Here is a 19173-nt window from a genome sequence, read left to right on the forward strand (position 1 = left end):
TAAAAAATTGTTATGAGAATTTTGAATAATTACCTACTTAAAACTACTTTGGATTCCTGCAGAAGTTTGGATAATTGTGTGGCTCTTGAGGTGTTGTTAGGCATAACTGATACCTAATATTGGTATGGAAAATAATAAAAAAGAATATTGTCATAGCTTTTCTATAGTGATTCAGCAAGATCTATGCACCTTGTTTTCAAGTTTACTTTCCACAGCCCATTTGACAGCTATTAATATAAATCTTTATCAGATTCCATTTTCCTTCTCATTTATTATTCCACTTTTTGGATTTACATTACATTTCATATAAATAGATGTTTATATTGGCCTTTCAATCCCAACTGAGTTTACAAGCAGCCTGGAGGCTTATTGCACTAGGGTGACAAAACTTCATTGACAAATAAAACACACTCCCAACAAAGAAAATTGTGTTGATAAGGTTTTGGTTTTAGCTTGTTCCACAGCAAAATTTATTTTACTGTCCTAATGCTGTGACAATAGAGACAGTGTCAGTGTACTCATTTTGGCAAATGCCTCAGCTTAGTCCAAAGAGAGATTCCTGTACAAAAATCTGTCATTGATGCTTATTTCACTATATCTTCCAGACAGCAAATTAAGCTACTGATCTAACATTACAATAATATAAAACTTTATATAGCTATGCAAAAATTGTAGTTACTTTTTAATAAAATACACCAATATTAAAAACATTTGTAGACTAGTTTAAAAAATAGATCATAATTTGCATTTATATGTAGCACTATTTTGGTAGCTAAGCAGACAGTAAAATAAGTTGGGTGATTAAGCCCAAGTATAGTGCTATTGCTTTGGGACTCAGTCCATGGTAGCCTGTCTGCCCTCCAGCCCCTCAAAACAAGTGCAGAATTCCTAGTGAGATTACTAAGACTACACTATACTGCATTGCAAATCCACTATGTTATAGTGATTGCTAAGAAAATAGGTCTGTGGAAGAAAAAGCACAAGGAATTACTTTATTGCATGATTATTGTCTACTGAGGCTTCTAAAAAATCTGAGATTCTCATTGTATTAGTGAAGTCTATTTATATTCTAGCAGTGTGTCTTATCAAGCTCTCCTGTGCTTGATAAGTATGTGTACAAATTCAGTAAACTCAAATTGATTAGTGATAGTGTATTTAGTCGCCTATGTATTGCCTTTGAACTGTTTTTTCAAAGAATGGTTTGTAACACATTTCTTCCCATATACTGACTATACTGCAGCTTATTCAGGCTATAGCTCGATTAGGAGACGGTAATAAAACAAGTATCAGTGAAGCTTCTGCTCCTGATGATGTTAGCAGTGCCTGAATTTAGAACAACTCTATCGACAACTTCTCTTACATTTCCTGTATCAAAACCTATCTAGGATACCCAGTATTCAAATAAAAATGTTAATTTCTTATCTATCTTTGGTTGTTTACTTCCATCCTGAGACCTTTTTTTTGTCTGTCCATTAGAATCTGTACTGTAGCAGTGAGCTTTTCTACTGGCAGTAGAAAAGTGATCTTGCCTTTCTAGTCAGAGGTCTTTAGCATTATCATTAACTTTGTTTTGAAGATTACTTTAAAATAAAAAAACACCCTCCATTTACTTTGCATAGATTCACAGAATTTATATTGTTAGTATTTAATGACTTCTGGATGATTGTATTTGAGAAAAAGGAATTAGATGGATAATGACCAGATCTTAGTCATTGGTCTATGGTTTTCAAAGTTACTTTCTTTTCTCTTTAGAGTCTGCATACGAATGATTGCATTAATAAGGCTACCCAAACTCTACAACCCTATTAACAAATAAAAATACATAGGACATGAGAACTGATTGAATAACTATTAATTAGCATAAAACCATATGTCTGCATAAATTTTACCTACATTTACTTCCTTTCTTCCCGTTATACAGTTCTATTTCATATGACTTGGGAACCAATTGCGTATTTTCTAAGCTTGTAATCTTATCTTTATATTTGACATTGGTGCATTTAACTTTTATGTCCAATTTACTGATATTACTTATTTATCTATGCTGCTTAACTGTGAATGAAAGTAGCTATAGCCAACAAAGTGTTTGAAAAGAAAAAAAATCATATGTATAATTATATGTATGATTTCTCAAGTTTTCTCTGCAAAATTTATTGTCTCTTATTCTCCTGGTCAATATCAAAATAGAACAGCATTCCTAGTGAGCCCAGGAACTCTCTTAAAGACATAACTCCTAGAAGTATAAATGGAAAATCTTATTAAGTAAATGTCTAAAGATACATATGTGGGATGCATATCAATACCATGACACAGACAGATGCAATGTGATTTATTGCCCTGATGGGTATATTTTTTTCAAGGACAGTTTACAAATTCAATGATCCAATCTCATTTCATCTAGTAAAAACTAAATTATTAAAAACCTGTTTTTTTTCAAATTCAGTTTGCCATACACTGAAAGACACAGTTCATCTTTCAGTGATGAACAGAACAGAAAAGACAAAGAACTGTGCAATGATCCTGCTAAATACACCCTGACTTGCGGATGCTAGATTTTATATAATGTAATTCTTGAGATTTGGGAGATAATAAAGTACAGTGCTAGCAACCGTTTTGCTGTTAGTTATTTTACTTAAGTTCAGTTTACTTCCCACAGATTTGTCTCTGGTTTACATGATTTATTAATTTCAAAGAAAATAAAAATCAACCAGAGCTATCATTGTCATAGTCTACAGTCATTATTTATCTGAGACTCTGTGGTAGTTTTCCCTCTCACATAATTTTAAGAAGAGATTAGTCTAGTCTGAAAAAAAAATCTTGAGTCAGTATTCTGGTTTGTTCAAATTTAAAGCATTGCTGTGGCAGATTTGTAGAGTACTAAATTACCTCAGTAAACATGATCCTCATTTTTTATAGGGAGAAGTCTAATTTTGAGCTAACAATGCAAGATTTAGCTTTTTTCTTAATGGCTCCTGCTTTTGAAAGGAGTGGATTAAGAACAAGTTTTAAATTTGCGGTGCAAATTCAAATTATTGTTGTTATTAATGTATATCCAAAATATTATTGTCTTATTTTCAATTCATTGCCTATCCACTTCATTGTCCTTATGTTAGGATTTTATATTGGCAACCACTGCCACAATATCTGCAGTATCTTCTGATTTTAAGTACCTATATTTTAAAAATAATACTTCACTGATTTCTATAAAGACTATAGATACACCTACAAAGTACATCCTCAAAATGTAAGAAGGACTCTGGACACTAAAAATAGATTTAGCATTGAAACAAAAGAATTATAATTAAAGACCTAACTTGCCTAATAGTCTTGAGTGATAAACCTGCACCATTTTGTTCATCTATATATTCATATATTTAATAGACTACTAAGAAGTTAGGTAAGCAGACTTCTATTGATTTATTTCATGCAAACTTATTTGTGTTCTTCACTCCACCTCTGTTTGCATAAGTCATGCCAACGTCCACATTTATTGTAGAAAACTAACAGGGTCATTGTATGACCTTGAGCACTGACACAGCACCATATCACTATAATTCATGCAAACATCTATTAGTCACTCTGTAAATTCTCAGTTCTGAAAATTATATGTTAATCTTGAGGTTTGACTTCTTCGGAATAGCACTGATTTTCATAAAATGAGGATTTTAATCTTTTCCCAATCTATGTGTTCCAAATTCTGACCTTGAAATTTACAACAATATTCTGGCTATATTGTTTCATGGTTCACTCTTGAAATAGAGATGACAACACCTTCACAGAGTTTGGCATCATCCAACAGATGGTGTAGTAGTCCCTTCTGTTTCTGAGGCACTGTCAATGTCTGGAATTGGTTAATTTAGAATTTCAGTCACCTGTCTGCAGTTTACCTTTGAGGACTTTTCAGCTTTGCTAGCACATTGTCTCAGGTATTTCATTCCACCAGACCATGTCTGGAAAGTGTGAAGTAACTTCAGAGTCATCTTTCATGAGTCTTGGAGGACACAGAACAAAGGATTTCTGGTGGCTGACCTTTTCTTCTTAGCCCTCTGCTCCAAAACTGCTCTCAGTCCATTCTCCTTCTCAAAACCACAAGCAGTGAGAATGCTTTGGTTTTCCTCTGTATTATTCTTGAATTACTTTGCCAACATATGCCACAGACATACAGCTTCTGAAAGTTCCTCGGTCTTAAACATTATCAAGGATTTAAACAAAGTTTCCCCTTTTAAGATACCCTGTGAATCAGAACAGACCTTAATCTAGTTACTGTGACTTTGAAGAAGCCACAGGGTAGGTCAGACACTTTTAGTATGTGCTTGACTTCTCCTTGCTGGAAATGTGTTTTTTCTAGTGTCTATAATCTATTCTAGCAGAGTGAAGGATTCCGATGTTAAAGAGGCATACACATGTTAAGATATTCCAGTTACTGAAGAAACCTTATCCACTTCTGTGAAAAACAAGTGGTTTTATACATTTCATCATAGATTATACCCTAAAGAATATTAAATATTACTGTGATGCATTTTTACATGAAATACCATTAAAATTCATATACTGAGCAAAAGGTATTGTGTGCAATCTAAACAGTTTCTTGAACTCAGTTGAAATTCGAGTTGCTACTTAGTTATTTTAGCTTTAGAGAGATACAATTAGAAGTTCTGAGTAATTGGGTCACCTTTACCCATCTTTGATCTTTAATTAAGCTTAATCAGTAGGAAAATAAAGTTCAGTTGGAGTCCTATGGTAGGGCTTCTAAGAAGTGGAGGAATGTCCAGTAGCTTGTGCGCCCTACTTATACTTGTGACTAGATTTTTAAAATGGAATAGTTTGTCTGGGAAAAGATCAACTAGATGTCAGTGTTTTGATTTTTAAACTGATGTTGTTGTGTTGATTTCCTTTTAGCAGTAAGTTAAGCAAATGTGCTGGCAGTAATGACTTGCTTTACAGTATTTTATATAACACAATTTGCTGTGACAAATTATTCCCTCATCTGAACCCATGCTATTACATTTTACTATATGCATTTAAAATATGTAGATATCAGCTTGTGTGGCCATTAGATGGAAGGGGTATAACCAAAAGAAGGAAACTTATATTCATCCAAAATTAGGTGAATTTGTGCACCAAACTTCTATGAGGAGTACTCTTTGTGACACCTCAGATAATTCTGTTCAGTTAGCAGAAACTTTTATTTAGCTCCAGTCAAGAACTCCTACGTAGGGCAATGTGACACATTGCAATGCCAGTATGGCATTAATAGAACCAGGATGAATCAGCAGTGGATGGGCTGACCTTCTATGGCAAATGCCTTCCCCTGCATTGCTGCCCTTCGAGAGGAGAAAGGCTCATGGGATCTGGTTGAATTGCCATCCTTGGGGGTGTTTAAAAGATAGGTAGAAGTAGTGCTTAGGGATGTGTTGTAGTAATGTACAGGTCTCGATGATCTCAAAGGTCTTTTCCAACAAAGTGATTCTATGAGTCTATGATTCCACTGACAAAGCAAGCAGAGAGCAAATCTCATAAGAAGAGATCCAGACCTAGAGAGAACTATTGCCACTGTTCTCACTTTCCTCCCAGATAATCCTCATTTTCTGTATGCACTTAATGAACTTCTTCCCTGAAGCTGTTGGAGAAAACTGTGTTACTAGAGCCTGTAAAAATCCTTATCGTATTTCCTTGACTGGCACTGTATGTATCACTTTAGGTCTTCTTACACAATGGTGTTTCACAATTCAGATTTTTTTATGGCTTCCAGAAGATCCAAGATGGTAGCAGTTAGAAAAGGGATTACAAAAATTAAATTTTATAAAGTATTCATTTTCTTGAAGGCTTTAAAAACTTATATTCAAGAAAGTACGCCTATTAGAAAGTAATCTTCCTTAATACTGCCTATGTTGTTGAACTTTGTGCCAGGCCAGACTTTTTCCAAATCAGACTAGACTGCTAACTGCAACTCTTTGAAATCTGAACCAACTTTCCTGCATGTTTCATGGTTAGCAACATGATTTGGCCTCAATATTAATCAACGCAATAGTCAGAAGCTGCAGCATTGTAAGTTATAAAACTGATTTATTGTTTCTACTTTTCTATCTTGCATTCTATCTGTACCACACTGGTAAATAATTTCATTTTGTTAGTCAATTTCAAATCTTTGCAGTATTCCATAATTTTTATCATACTTTTAATTCAGAATTGTGTTTGCCTGTGATAATATACTAAGCAGCAACATTAGCCCCTTTGCTGCTTCTACTGTAACCAGCTTTTAATTCATGAAAGGGCTTCATTTTGCCTCCTGTGGCTACTAACTTAATAACCTCCTGAAAAGGACTCTATGGAAAGCTTTTTGAAATCCTAATTCAATATCAGCAGAGCCAGATATCTTCTATCTATTGTTTTGACAACTTTTATAACTGCTCCTTAGATTGCTTTCAACAAGCTGAATCTGTACATCATGGTCTACAGAACAATGCTTTGTCTAGCAAGCCTGTTTCATAAGAAAGAGAGAGATATGAGACCTTTATTTAGTGTTGCAAGCCAGCTTCTCAGTTCTTGCTAAACTTACGAGCCAACAATTAAGTCACTGGGCTCTTGAGCATGTAGGATTCTGATTATACTTCTGAGAAATGTAGATAACTTTAAAAAATCGTCCGGAAAAATGGTTGGTCTCATTACAAGAATTTTGCAAATGCTGTGAGAAATGAATAAGAATAATGAATTAATAGAGTATGGACTATATCTTCCTTCCTGTTTTGTACAATTTTCCTTGCTTAATAATATTGCAATCCACAAATAAACGGTTACATCTGTTGAGATTAATAAAATGTGAGGGAAGAATTTTTCCAATGTTGGTGGTACAGGAATAACACATTAAAACTTGCAAATTATAACTGGTGTATAATAGGTATGATGTTATTTTTCTGTGACAATGCTCAGAAATTCCATGGCAATGCATTTTTTGGAATTTGGGACCAAGAGCATAACATGCCTGTTCCTGCAGGGTTCCTGTAGGAAACCATCAGTGACCAGTTTACTTTGCTCTAAATAAAGGAATAATGAGAAAGGCTTAAAAAGAAAGAGATTAATCACATCTAAATGCAATACCATATTGGCTGCACACATGCTTTTGTTACAAAATGTAACTATTCCCTGTTTGGATCAACTTTGAAATTGAATGATGTCTCCAAAGTAAGATATTAATGTACAGTCACCTTAAGTCATTTGAAGAAATATCTCTTATTTTTTTGCTGGGGAGAGTGAATACAGTACCTCTGCTTTACTCTGTTATGACCACTCTTCCCTCTTTCCTACCTAGAGATAAATGTCAAGACTCAGAAGGCGATACAGTCTCACAGAATGCTGTTTATGTATAAAAATTACTAATTTCCCTTTGAGACATCTGGTTTAATAATTTTTAGTATATTTGTAAAAACTGTAGTGTGTAAAAATGCAAATGATAATGTTTAATGACATGTTTTATAAGCTACGATTTCTGAAGCTATAAAACTGCCAGACTTTCACTATGTGTGTGTCTGAAACTTATGACAAAATTGGATTCCAGTTGTGCTCTACATAGTAGAAAGTTTTCTTTCTCTGTGTCTTTGTCCCAATATACCTGCTCATGTCTAATTTTTCTGGGTTTTGTTCTTTTTATTAAAACCAAAGAATTTCAAGTTACCTTGACAGCTCTGCATGAATAATTTGCAAAAAGAAAGGAAATGTATGCCAAAAAAATCCAATTACTTGTTCACTAGGTTTCCAAACTGGATAGAATAAGTTGACACTCTCTCCTGATTTACCTTCACAACTAATTCTTGAAAAATAACATGAGTGTTAGGTTTCATCTTATTAATATAGTAGCAATTCTTTCAGTAAAAGTTGAATACTTTTTCTGATAAGTCAATATTGAATTAGTTCTATACTGACATACTACATTTAATGTGTTTTATTGGGATGGACAAACACAAAGGTAACTTAGATAAGCATATATTCTGAAGTAGTGGAGATAGTTCTGTCTGCTACTGAGGTTATCATGAGGTCCACTATTTACTTCATGTAAGTAATTCTTGAGTATGTTCCACATTTGTCAGTCATGTTTATAGAGCACTCTTCTCAGAGTGAATTCATCTTCTGTTTGTATTCCCATCAATTCAAAGAAAGCAACTCTTGAAGTGTAGTATACATCTGTTTGCTGTATTAGAAGCAAATATTTTTGCGTGTATTTTACATGCTTCCTTAGAAATTAGTTGACATAGATAATCTAATATGATCAGGGTCCAAATAAATAAGAACAAATTCAAACCCACTTAATTTCCTTTGCTTTGTTCAGTTTGGGGTATTCCTGTCTGTGTTATTTCTAATGAAGAATTAAAGAGAATAACATATATTTCATATTAGGGGAAACTGATGATGTCAACAGGTGAACACTCATGACTGTCATGTGTAGTAACATTAATGCTTTCCTATCTGTATTAGAAATGGCTCATACATTTTAAATAATATTTGCCCTTTTCACATCTGCATCATGGTGATGGCTGATTATGATTAATTAGTCTGCTCAACTCTTTTTCCTGTCTTACTGTATCACACTGATGAACTCCTATACTGTACCAGAAATCCTTGCTACTAGTCTGTCACTTTAACATTGCCTGTCACACTATCAGGCCTATATCTCATAATCCAGGGGTTTTTTTGTCATCTTTTTTTTTTCCTGTATGATACACTGACCCTCCGCTATATTGGCAAGACCTGACTGAGCTGTATAATCAGCCAAGTGTGATAATACAGCTAAGTGTATATTAGATCTAAATCCAGGCAATATAATTTTAAAGGTTTATGAAAATGCATGAAGGGTGAAATCTCCTCCCTCCTGAAATGTCCTAGTTTGTCATCTGGATTACATAGCTCACAGACTGTTAGGGATTTACACATCTAGCTGAGAATCCATTTCTTAAATAAAAATTAATTCTTAGGTTACAATTATAGGAAGAAATTTCAGGTTGGTTTTATACTCTCTTTCTAGCTGGGGATTGGTTTACACAGAACTATATCTCCATTGTCCTTGGTTCTATTTCTCACCAAATCATTTATCATCTAGTTGTTTAGGGAATAATATGACCTTGTTCTTGACTATTAGTTTTCCTCACCTCATTAACACTAATAAGATTAGATTGTCACCTTCAGGTTTGGCCACTGAAAGGAAAATGTTTGGTTATCATATGCAGGACCATCACCATTAGTTGTAGCAATTGCTCTCCAAATAATACCTGTGGAATATGTCTGCTGTAATGACATAAATCCGAGTACTTGATAGTGTTGCAGAGGGCTTAATCGTATTCAGTTCTAACCATTGTTGCTTATAGCAGACTATGAATAGACTGTTTTTTCCATATTGCCAACTAATTTTGATCAAACCATTTCTATTTCAGTCATGCTTCTCACTCATATGTATCAAGCATGAGCCAAAAGCAAGTGGCCACATTCTTTGATGGGTGTTTCCGCATAATTTGAAAAGAATCCACGTGGATTAGGCAGCAGTGTTAGCTGAGAGAAAGTAGTGAAAAATGAAGGAGAGTGGTAAACGAAGCCATTAATCTGCAGGAACAAAGAATTGTGTTGCTTCATTTTGAAGCTATATGTAGAAGGAATCTCACTGTGGAGATTGGAATAATAGCTAGAAAATAATTGTTGATTATATGCTGCTAAAATGAGAAAAAGAATAGAGTTTAGAACTACATTTACTACATTTACTTTGAGGTGCACGTCGTAGTTGGGAGCCTTTTCGTACTGTAAGTGTCTTCAGTGTTTTCAGACTTAAATGTTACCATGTTCCAGCTTCGTGACAACGAGATCTAGAGAATACTATAGAAATTTTACTATTGTAAAATATCTTGCTATATAAAGTATAGTAAAACAGTATCTCTCCCTAGCTTTGCACAACTATTTTTATTACTTTTGTTGCTAACATGGAGGTAATAGGGGATGCAGAAAATATAAAATTATTATCTTTTCTGTTGGTTTTGCATGAAGTGATTTCAGAGCTGAATTCAGACAGCTAGTACAGTAAGACTCAAAAACCCTTTCTTATTATTACTTCTTTTAATTAACCATGGCAGGCAAATATTTTCTTTTGTTATTTAATTTCTTTTGGGAAGTAAGATATCTGCAGGATATATTAAAAAGGCTCTAAATTTAGGTACAACTTTCCTCTTTTTTTTTTTTTTGATAGGCACGAGTAATAGTTTAGAATAAAATGTAGCATGAGCCCATGCAGTATGTACTGGAAGGTGAAACACAGAAGAATAAAAAGAGAATAATTTCTTGCTGTAAAATTTGTAGGGACTAAATGTGACAGTAGAATTGACCTTTGAACCATAAGTACCATAAGCGAAGTTAAAAACTCCATCCAATCAAGGTGAAAAAATACTAATGAGCATTACTTGCTCCATAGTGAAGATTAAAACTAACATCCCATTATGAATGAAGAGAAATGTACCACGAGCAAGAAATCAAAATGTGAAATGCACAGGCTTCATGTTGAGTATGGGTAGAGGAGATTGGAAGAAAAAAAGAAATCTTGAAAGAAGGTTGAAAGAAATCTTGGAAGAAAATTCACAAGGGAAGTTCAAAACTGAGATTATTCAAGAATATTTCTGCTTTTCTCTTTCTATTAACCTAGAAACAGAGATCAAATATCTGGCATAGAATGAAAAACACATCTTAAAAGGAACTACTGTTTTAGCAAAAATCCTTACAAAATCTTTACAATCCTTACAAAATCTTTACAATCCTTACAAAAACTTCCATTTGTCCTTATCAAACCAACAATTTGAGTTTCTTTTAATATACCTAAATTTAATGCCTTAGACAAAGATGTTAAAGGACTACATAAACAGTTAGATATAGTGTTTCCAGGAGATCAAATCCTATTTTTGGATAATCATATCAAAGCATACAGTGCTATGTAATCAGTTGTGTGAAATGAGATGGAAAATTAAGTTGTTTATGTATCTTAAACACTACCTTCTAAAGCTCAAATTTGCCTTATAGTTTAACAGATTACTTTAAATATGATTATTTAAGAAAGACCAGTAACAGCCTTATGGGCAAACTTCTACACCTTAAGTTCGCTCAAATAGATCGCTTTCTTCTCCTAGTGGGCAGATCAGCCTCAAAGTTTACTTTTGCTATTTACAATCTAGACCCTTTATCTGCTTTTTCATTATCACAGCAGACTTGCCTCTTACTTTGAGCTGCTTCATAGGAAGAGATTTTCTATTGGGCAAATTAACTGCAATACTGCCATTAGTTTCCTCCTATCTTGTGCAGTAGTTATACGTATTGATAAAACAACAATTATAAACTCAATATTGTGTCTTTTTCACCTAGGGACTTGCACTATACATCAGTAGCATGGAAGTTTCTTGAAACAGCAAACTTTACAGATTATAATACAGTTGGTTTTTTGTGTGATCATATTTTATAGTAATATGTCAATTTGTGTTAGTTGTCCTATTTACTGAAAATTCAGTCTAGATTCTCAAAAATTACAAACCACTAGTACAGAAGTTCACAATAAGTATTTTGAAATTTTGTCTCAAAATCCATAGTTGCAACATTACTATCAGATATGGACAGGTTTTGCCAAGAATTTGAGCTTTAATCAGCACTTTTTGTGGGTGGATGTGAAAAACAAAAGAATTTTGTAGGCATAAACAGAAAAACCACATTTTTCTCTGAACAGCTGTATAATAGCCACTTTTAAATGCTAAATAGTAAACACAGAAGGGAAGTGTTTTACACTATAGAATGTAAGGCAAAATATTTCTGGCTTCCATATTGTGGGAGTTATTATAGAGCAGCAAAATGCTAAGTAAAAATTGGCTGTATGCTTGGACAGCTGACACTGAGAAATGAGAGTCCTTTTCAGAGCCATTCCAGTTGCCAGCCACTTACAGCTTTGGAACTAACTGAGAAGTACACACAAATACTTCATAATCTACAGCTTGTTATACCTATACTTCATAGAGATTTTTTTCATAATAAATCTTTCGTGTCACATGTAAAACTCAGATTTGTTTTTAAACCCAGGAATCATATTCACCTTAAAGTTAGTATATCATTCCTATGTATATGTAATGTATGAATGTAAGACAGATTCGGTAGATAAAGGTAATAGCTTTTATTGAAATACATTGTCAAGCTTTTGAACACATAAGCTTTCTTTATACCTGAAACAGAAAAAATATATTTCAAGGGCAAAGAACAGCTAAGAAAATTGCTCAGAGTATCAGAAATATCACATCGTTGAGAGGAAAGATGGCTGGTAGATACAGTTAGAGAATATGTAAGTAAAGAGTGGGAAAAAAAGAAATGAGATATTCTACTATGCGTTTTGAGCAAAATAGTTGCAAGTCCTCATTCAGTAATCTAACATGGATATGTATCCATCAAGAATATTTTTGCATGGAAATAGTTTGCAATTTTGAAAGAGCTGTCAAAAACCCATGTAAGGAAAAAAAAGACCTAATCCAATGAAGGTGGTTTTCCTTGTGAATTCACCACCCCTTGCTTAAACCCTCCCCCCCCATATTACTACTTGTATCTCTCTTTTACACGTCTAAAGCTTTTCCCAGACACAAGTAGCTGCTGAAGGTTTTGGTTTTAAGTTTCTGAAACTAGAACATTCAAAAACAAAAAAATGCAATTGAATAATATTGCAAACTATAAATTAAAAGTTTAAATGAAAAATATTGAAGGATGTCTTAATGTCCTATTGACAGAGAACAGGAAAAAAAATTGCTTCTTTGTGGTCCTGCTTTTTTGTCAATGATTTTTTGACCGCCTGGCCATTTCTTACCTGATTTCTCGCTGTAATGAATAATAAGACCGCTGATTTAGGCTTGTTACCAGATGTTTGCAGTTGCTATATTGCTTTCTTCTGTTCTCAGTGACTTTGGGGGCAGGCTTCTTTTACCATCTCACAAGTATTGTCCGCAACATGCTAGATGTCCTCAAGTAATACAAACCTCATCTACTTAGGAATTTAAATATTTTTGTTTCTTCTTTTGTAAAAACCTTCATGCATGGTTGCTTGGTATAGTTATTTTTGAAATTTCTCCTGAATTGACTCTGGAATATTGATCCTAAAGGCATCTGATAAAGCCATTTTTCATTGTGAAACAAAAAGCTAATGAGCAAAAATTACAGAGAAGCCGTCATATATAGTGTTGTGAAAACAGGAAATGTGGGATTTATTTATTCCTTCTTCTGCATGGTTCATTAAAAGGCCTCGATTTCAGTCATATAGGTGAATAAGTATTATGCAATTTTTCTGTTTAGTCACCTTTAAGGGATTAAAAATCAGTGCCTGTGAGACTAAGTATGCAATTGACGCTACGTCTGCCAATAGTGTGATGCTTACAGCAAATGTAAAAGATTTACTTTGAAGTATTTGTTCCAATTAATTTTCATTTATCATGGATAGATCAGTTTCAACATGAAAAATTGAAGCAGTCAAGTCAGTAGCTAAGATGCACAGGACCAGGATTCAGATCTGTCAGAGCTAAGCAGGGAGGAAAAAGAATCATGATTGCAAACAGAGAATGTCTGCTAGTTGCTGACTGTAGGATTTATCACAGAAATGTAAAACCCAAGTTCAGTTCTTGGCCACTTTATTTCAGACTTTTCTTCCACATTTCAAATGAGAATGTGATTACTGGCCCCAAAACAAAAGCTTGTTAGGTGTGAAGAAGGAAGCATCTACCCAATTCCAAAATATAATCTCACGGGGAAAATAGAATAGCAGCTAAGCCATGTTTCAAAGATGGATAGTAGATGCCTAAAGAGATGGATTGATGTCCTAGTGATTTTGAGGATCATATTCTGTTCAGAGAGAGTGCTTTGCTGTTGAGTCACTTAGCTGTATTCAGCTAAAAGCAAACAACTTCTGGTTCCCGCTGGCTATCCTGACTGTATGTAACATTGGAGTGCTGATGAGTAGATGGAAAAGGAAAGAAAACTAGGATAGAGTGCAAAATCCAATGTCTACTGCTAGTGAAGGTTAGCAAACTTTGTGTTCTAGGATTGGACAGAGAGGTTCCTGTTGGAAATAGGTGCCTAATTCCTCTACATTTTTTAACAGTAAAGACCCATCTTTCTTTAGAATTCTGCTTTTTCTTTAGAATTCTGCTCCTGAAATTAATAGGAAATAAAAATAGATCAAGATCCTAGAAAACTGCAAATTCTATACAAATATTGATTGATTCCTTTTCTGGATATTTGTTGGCTAAGGATTCTTTCTCTTATTTGTTCTTTCAAGTGCACAAGTGAGAAAGTAAAGATCAGATTTTTGGACATAAATAGAATGTTATTCTTTAAATGACTGGTATGATTCTTAGTGAGTAACTTACAAAGTAAGATGTATAAGCAAGAATATCAGAATCTTGTACTGACTCATCATGAAGTAAAATTTATGGGATAATATTAATTTTAATTCCTTTCTTTAGTTCTAATGTTTCTGGATTTCAATTTATTTGAGACTTAATGATATTCTACTGAGATACAAAATTAATTATTATTTACAAAACATACCTGTGTTGATGGTGTGAATAATCCCTTGGCCTGATCACATTCTAATAGTACTGAAAAGTTGTATTTATTTGTTTATTTATTTTGTTTTTTCAGGTACAACTTGAAGAGCTGGACTATCTTTACTGTCTGCCTTTGTTTTTTGAGGGGCTTTGTGAAATGACATTTCCATGCGATTTTTTTGCTCGTCAAGGAATCCATGACATGCTGGAACACGGTGGAAACAAGGTCATTCCTGTCATTCCACGTCTCATTACCCCAATAAAAAGTAAGTGAACATCTAGGAAAAAAAGTCCCTAAAATTGCATATGTATCGTGCAGGTTTTTTCACAAGCTGCTAATTAAGTAATAAAATATGGCAGGCCGTAAATGGAGATTATTGCAAATGTGAGTAAACTGTAAAGTATAAGGCCAGAAGACTTATGCCTCCAATCACCTGGTATGTGCAGTAATTGAGAACAATAGATTGTCTAGTTAGTGTTTTCTTATCGCATCGTAGCTCTTGGTCTTTGGAAATGAGAAGTGACATTTTGTTACTAGCAAACTATCAAAAAATGTACATCTAAAATGACAGGAGAAATCAACAGATGAAACTTATCAATTATGCTTCTTTTTGTCCTCTTGTTTATTCCACAGTTCCCTTACTTTTATTCATTTACATTTATCTTTTCTCTCATCATTCTCATTACTTTGTGTATATGTATATCTATATAAACTAGGAGTTCTGCCTGACTAATTAATGTTGTATGTAATATTTTGACATTAAAAATATTAATTTTGAAGTTTGTATATATTCAAACATAGTTTTTCAAAGAAAAATCATGTGAAAGATGAGGAATTGTTTTAATACAAGTGTTATACGACTGAAACTTCTTTTATTGAAACACCGAGTCTTGCAGATATATTGTTTTGTCGTTTTCCTGTTTCTTTGGATCAGCAGCTTGAGGAGACAGTGTTCTGAATCATCATCCTTCTTTGGTTAGGTATTATGGTTCTTCAGTCTGCTTGCTGCACCTATGCTACTAGATGCTCATATTTGTTACATTTAGCTTCTGTTTTATTGTTAATCAGTAATGGTATCATTGCTGTCCTTTGTACTGTTTTCCTGAGATGATTCAGTGTCCATGCTAATACAGGACAAAACAGAGTCATTGTATTTGTAATACAAAATGGATAGTCAAACACAGCTTTTGAAAAGAGGATAGGGAATGTAGTTTGGAGCCTGAAAATACTGAAACAATAGTTTTGGAAGGGTCAGAATGGTAGGGGTTTTTCTTTTTTTTACCATTAAAGAAAGATGCCATCATCTCTTATCTTACTATAGATTTTTGAAATGTCAAAAGGAATATGTAATATTCAGAATGGTTGCTCTTTGACACTTGTGAAAGGTTATGAAAACAATGTTAAAGTTTTTTCTTTCTGAAAGGGAATCATATAAAGAGAGGTATCATCATTTCTTGAAGTGTGTATTTCCAACGTCACCCAAATATATTTACAGTAGTATTTTTTTTTTTTAAAAAAAAACCCAAACATTTTTCTGAAACCATTACTTCAGAAAAGACTGCAAGTTTATGAGAGCAGCTACCCAGGATTTAAAAGTCTTGCTGAGATCAGAATCTAGCTTAGAAATAGTTACTTAGAAGCTTTAACTGTTACACAGCTTTTAGCATTGGAAAGAGGCTGCTAGGTGAGGATATTTATATAGGTTGATAGTAGTCTTTTAAATCAAGTTATACTTTATGCTAGTTATAGTTAATCTGCTAGCTAAATTTAGTTCTTGGTTCTACTTTATTTTACTGTCCAATGGTTATTTTTTAAATTGTAAGAAGCTTTTCTTCTGTCCTTAATATGTGAAGAGCCCAATTATTATCAATGACAAAGGCTTCTTCCTAGTTAAAGCCATATTAATATTAAAAAGGGACACCATCATCTCAAGGAATCTGAAAGTGTGCACTTCTAAGAGTTTTGAAATTTCCTGTGACTGTGTAATATAGTAGCATAGTCAGAACTATGCATTTCTGTGACTCAGGTACCTCCACAATTGACTCAGCTGTTTTACACATATTACTGTCTCTGAAGTGTCCTGTTGGGTGAGATATATCTGATTAACCAGTCTTCATCCAGACCACTACAATATTCCTACTGTGAAAGAATGGATCAATTGATTGTTAGGGAAGGTAATACATATGAAGGAGGGTAAAGGGATAAAAGAAGGATGGAAAAAGAACTCTACAGGTAGAATGCTTTTAAAAGCAGTTTCCTCTTCTGCGTGTTAATCAAAGAAAAATGTTAGTAAAGGGCTGCTCTCCAAAACGACTTAAAATTAAATATTAGAATTCTGTATTATATTTTAATGATCTAATGTGAAATCTATCCCCCATCCACCATTGCTTTGGGTTCACACCTTTTAACACTATGTCATTAAAGACGAAAATTATATTATATAATGAATCTCTGGGTTCCTGTAAGTCCAAAAACTTTTAACAAATTGTCTTCTGGTTATGAAAACAGGCAATGACTAAGAAAAGGCAGATAACTGCAATTAACAGGTACAGTTTCTTCCTAAAATACCCAAAATATGTTTAAAGTAATATGAAAGAATGCTATTTAGTTGAAAAGCAATTGCTTATTTGAAAGGCAGTCTCTTTTTTTGGAATACAAAGGAAGAAAAAAATCTCAGGTTGGAGGCACTGGTTTCTCAAAGAGAAAAATATTCAAAGTGTATTTTGATATCTCAAAATAAAAATTAAATATATATTGTACCTTGCAGTGGCAAAGCACAATGGATAGTTTATGAATACAGTTATTGAATGGCATAAACCCCAAGAAAAACAAATTACGTGTATATGTCAAACTTGTAATCAAAACAAGTAAAAATTAAAAAAATGGAAGACCAAAAAATGTCAATACTTCAAGATTTTAAGACTTTTTACTCAATTTCGCAGGCAAATCCATTGTCTGAGTTATTTGAACTAGAGCAAAGATTCATAAATTGAGATGTATGACCAATAGCAAAGTGCTTTGTTGAGGCATTTTGAAAGTTCTGATGAACAATACACAGCAAAATATCTTCTATGCCAGAAAGATATGTATTCTTATTTTCAAACTGCAGACAAGAAAAGAGGAAGGAGGAGGCTAATTTTGCTGCCTATAGGTCACCTGAGATTTCCCTTATTTTTAGGGAACAGAGGGATCATTTGGCCCCACCATGTCTTTCAATAATACACTGATATATCTTAAAATTTGCTTGTGACCTACCATCACCTATAGCCAGTGAAGAATAGTCAGGAAAAGGTGTGTAAGGATAAGAGATGCCTATTTTATCATGCTTATCAATGGAAAGCTCCTGATGCAAATTCTGTGTGGCCATTATGCTAATTTAGATGCCTTTTGAAACTGGCTTTGGGGGAAAATACTAAACTTCTGCAACACTGAGGTTCCTGACTCGAGTTCCCCAGATTCACCATGAGACACACATGCAGACATACACATTGAGGGGACAGACATTTTCTACAGCTTTGCATGATGTTTCTATAGGTAACATTAGAGACATCCAACACATACTGTGGAAGCACCTCAGCTCCTTTCAAAGGCAGCAAGCATGCTGCTATTTACATTTTCTTTGTTGGCATCATGGTTGAAGGAGTTTCCAACCTCTTCACCCAGAATTTGACCAATCATTCCAGCTCCCACACTCCAGTTCATTGTAACCGACTTTTACTAATGCAATTGTTTGTGGAGCAACTCAGTGAATCTCACCTCTGACGTACTGAAATAAAATAAAAACCACCAAACCTAATATAAAGCCAAAATACTTTCAGAGGGACATTGCTTTTAAATTGCATCATTTTAATGGTCTAGTTGTTGCTGCATTGTCACAAATGAAGGAATAGTATGCAACAGCACACAAGTTGGAGGAAGTAAATAGAGATGATCAATAGGAACATGTTGATACAGCTTTGCTAATGAAGAAACTAATGTGAAATTAAACACTTCAGCATCTTGAATCACCCATTTGCCAGAATCTTTTCTGTCTTGTGCTGTGATCACAAAAGGACCTATAGGTAATCTGAACTTAAGTCTAGAAGCCAATAAAGCTCACATCTTTGCACTTAAACTCAGATTGAAGTATTGTTTCTACACAATTGCAGTCAGCAGACCAGCAGTTTTGATTGAGTCCAAAAAGAATAACCTCTGTCCTAAAGGATGTTGGAGTTTTCCTTTTTGAGGCTTTTTCCATGGTGTTAAAATCCCCTCTGTTTCACGGTTGATCAAGGATACCTTAAAGTTTGTTGAAAATATTTCATTGAGGGCAACAAATTTTTTGTTAGATACAGAAAAATGCAGAGAGCATTCCTCCCTCAGTGTCACCTACAGAGTCCTTTTTAATGTTTAATAAATTCCTAAATTAAACTGATTTCTCTTTTCTTATTCTCCACATCCTATTTGCATCTTAAAATGTGCACTGTTGTCTTGGACAACAGTGTAGTTAATTCACATTTAATGTCAAATCAGTGTCACTGTTTTCTTTACAAAAGTAATTCTAAACTCGTTGCTAGCAGTTGTTCTAAGCACTTAATAGTCGTTAAG

At 33.9% G+C, this 19173-nt stretch overlaps 1 protein-coding gene across 3 annotated transcripts in view; it reads left to right on the forward strand.

Annotated features, from left to right (window-relative positions):
• Positions 1 to 19173, forward strand: part of PACRG (parkin coregulated) — a 232281-nt gene that overhangs the window by 97248 nt on the left and 115860 nt on the right. For all 3 annotated transcript variants that reach the window (XM_054062012.1, XM_054062013.1, XM_054062011.1), the window contains one exon: positions 14680 to 14851. In XM_054062012.1, the coding sequence (XP_053917987.1) occupies positions 14680 to 14851 (172 nt within the window). The remainder of the gene's footprint in view (positions 1 to 14679; positions 14852 to 19173) is intronic.

The sequence above is a fragment of the Cuculus canorus genome, chromosome 3 (genome assembly GCF_017976375.1).
Source record: "Cuculus canorus isolate bCucCan1 chromosome 3, bCucCan1.pri, whole genome shotgun sequence".
NCBI lineage: Eukaryota > Metazoa > Chordata > Aves > Cuculiformes > Cuculidae > Cuculus > Cuculus canorus.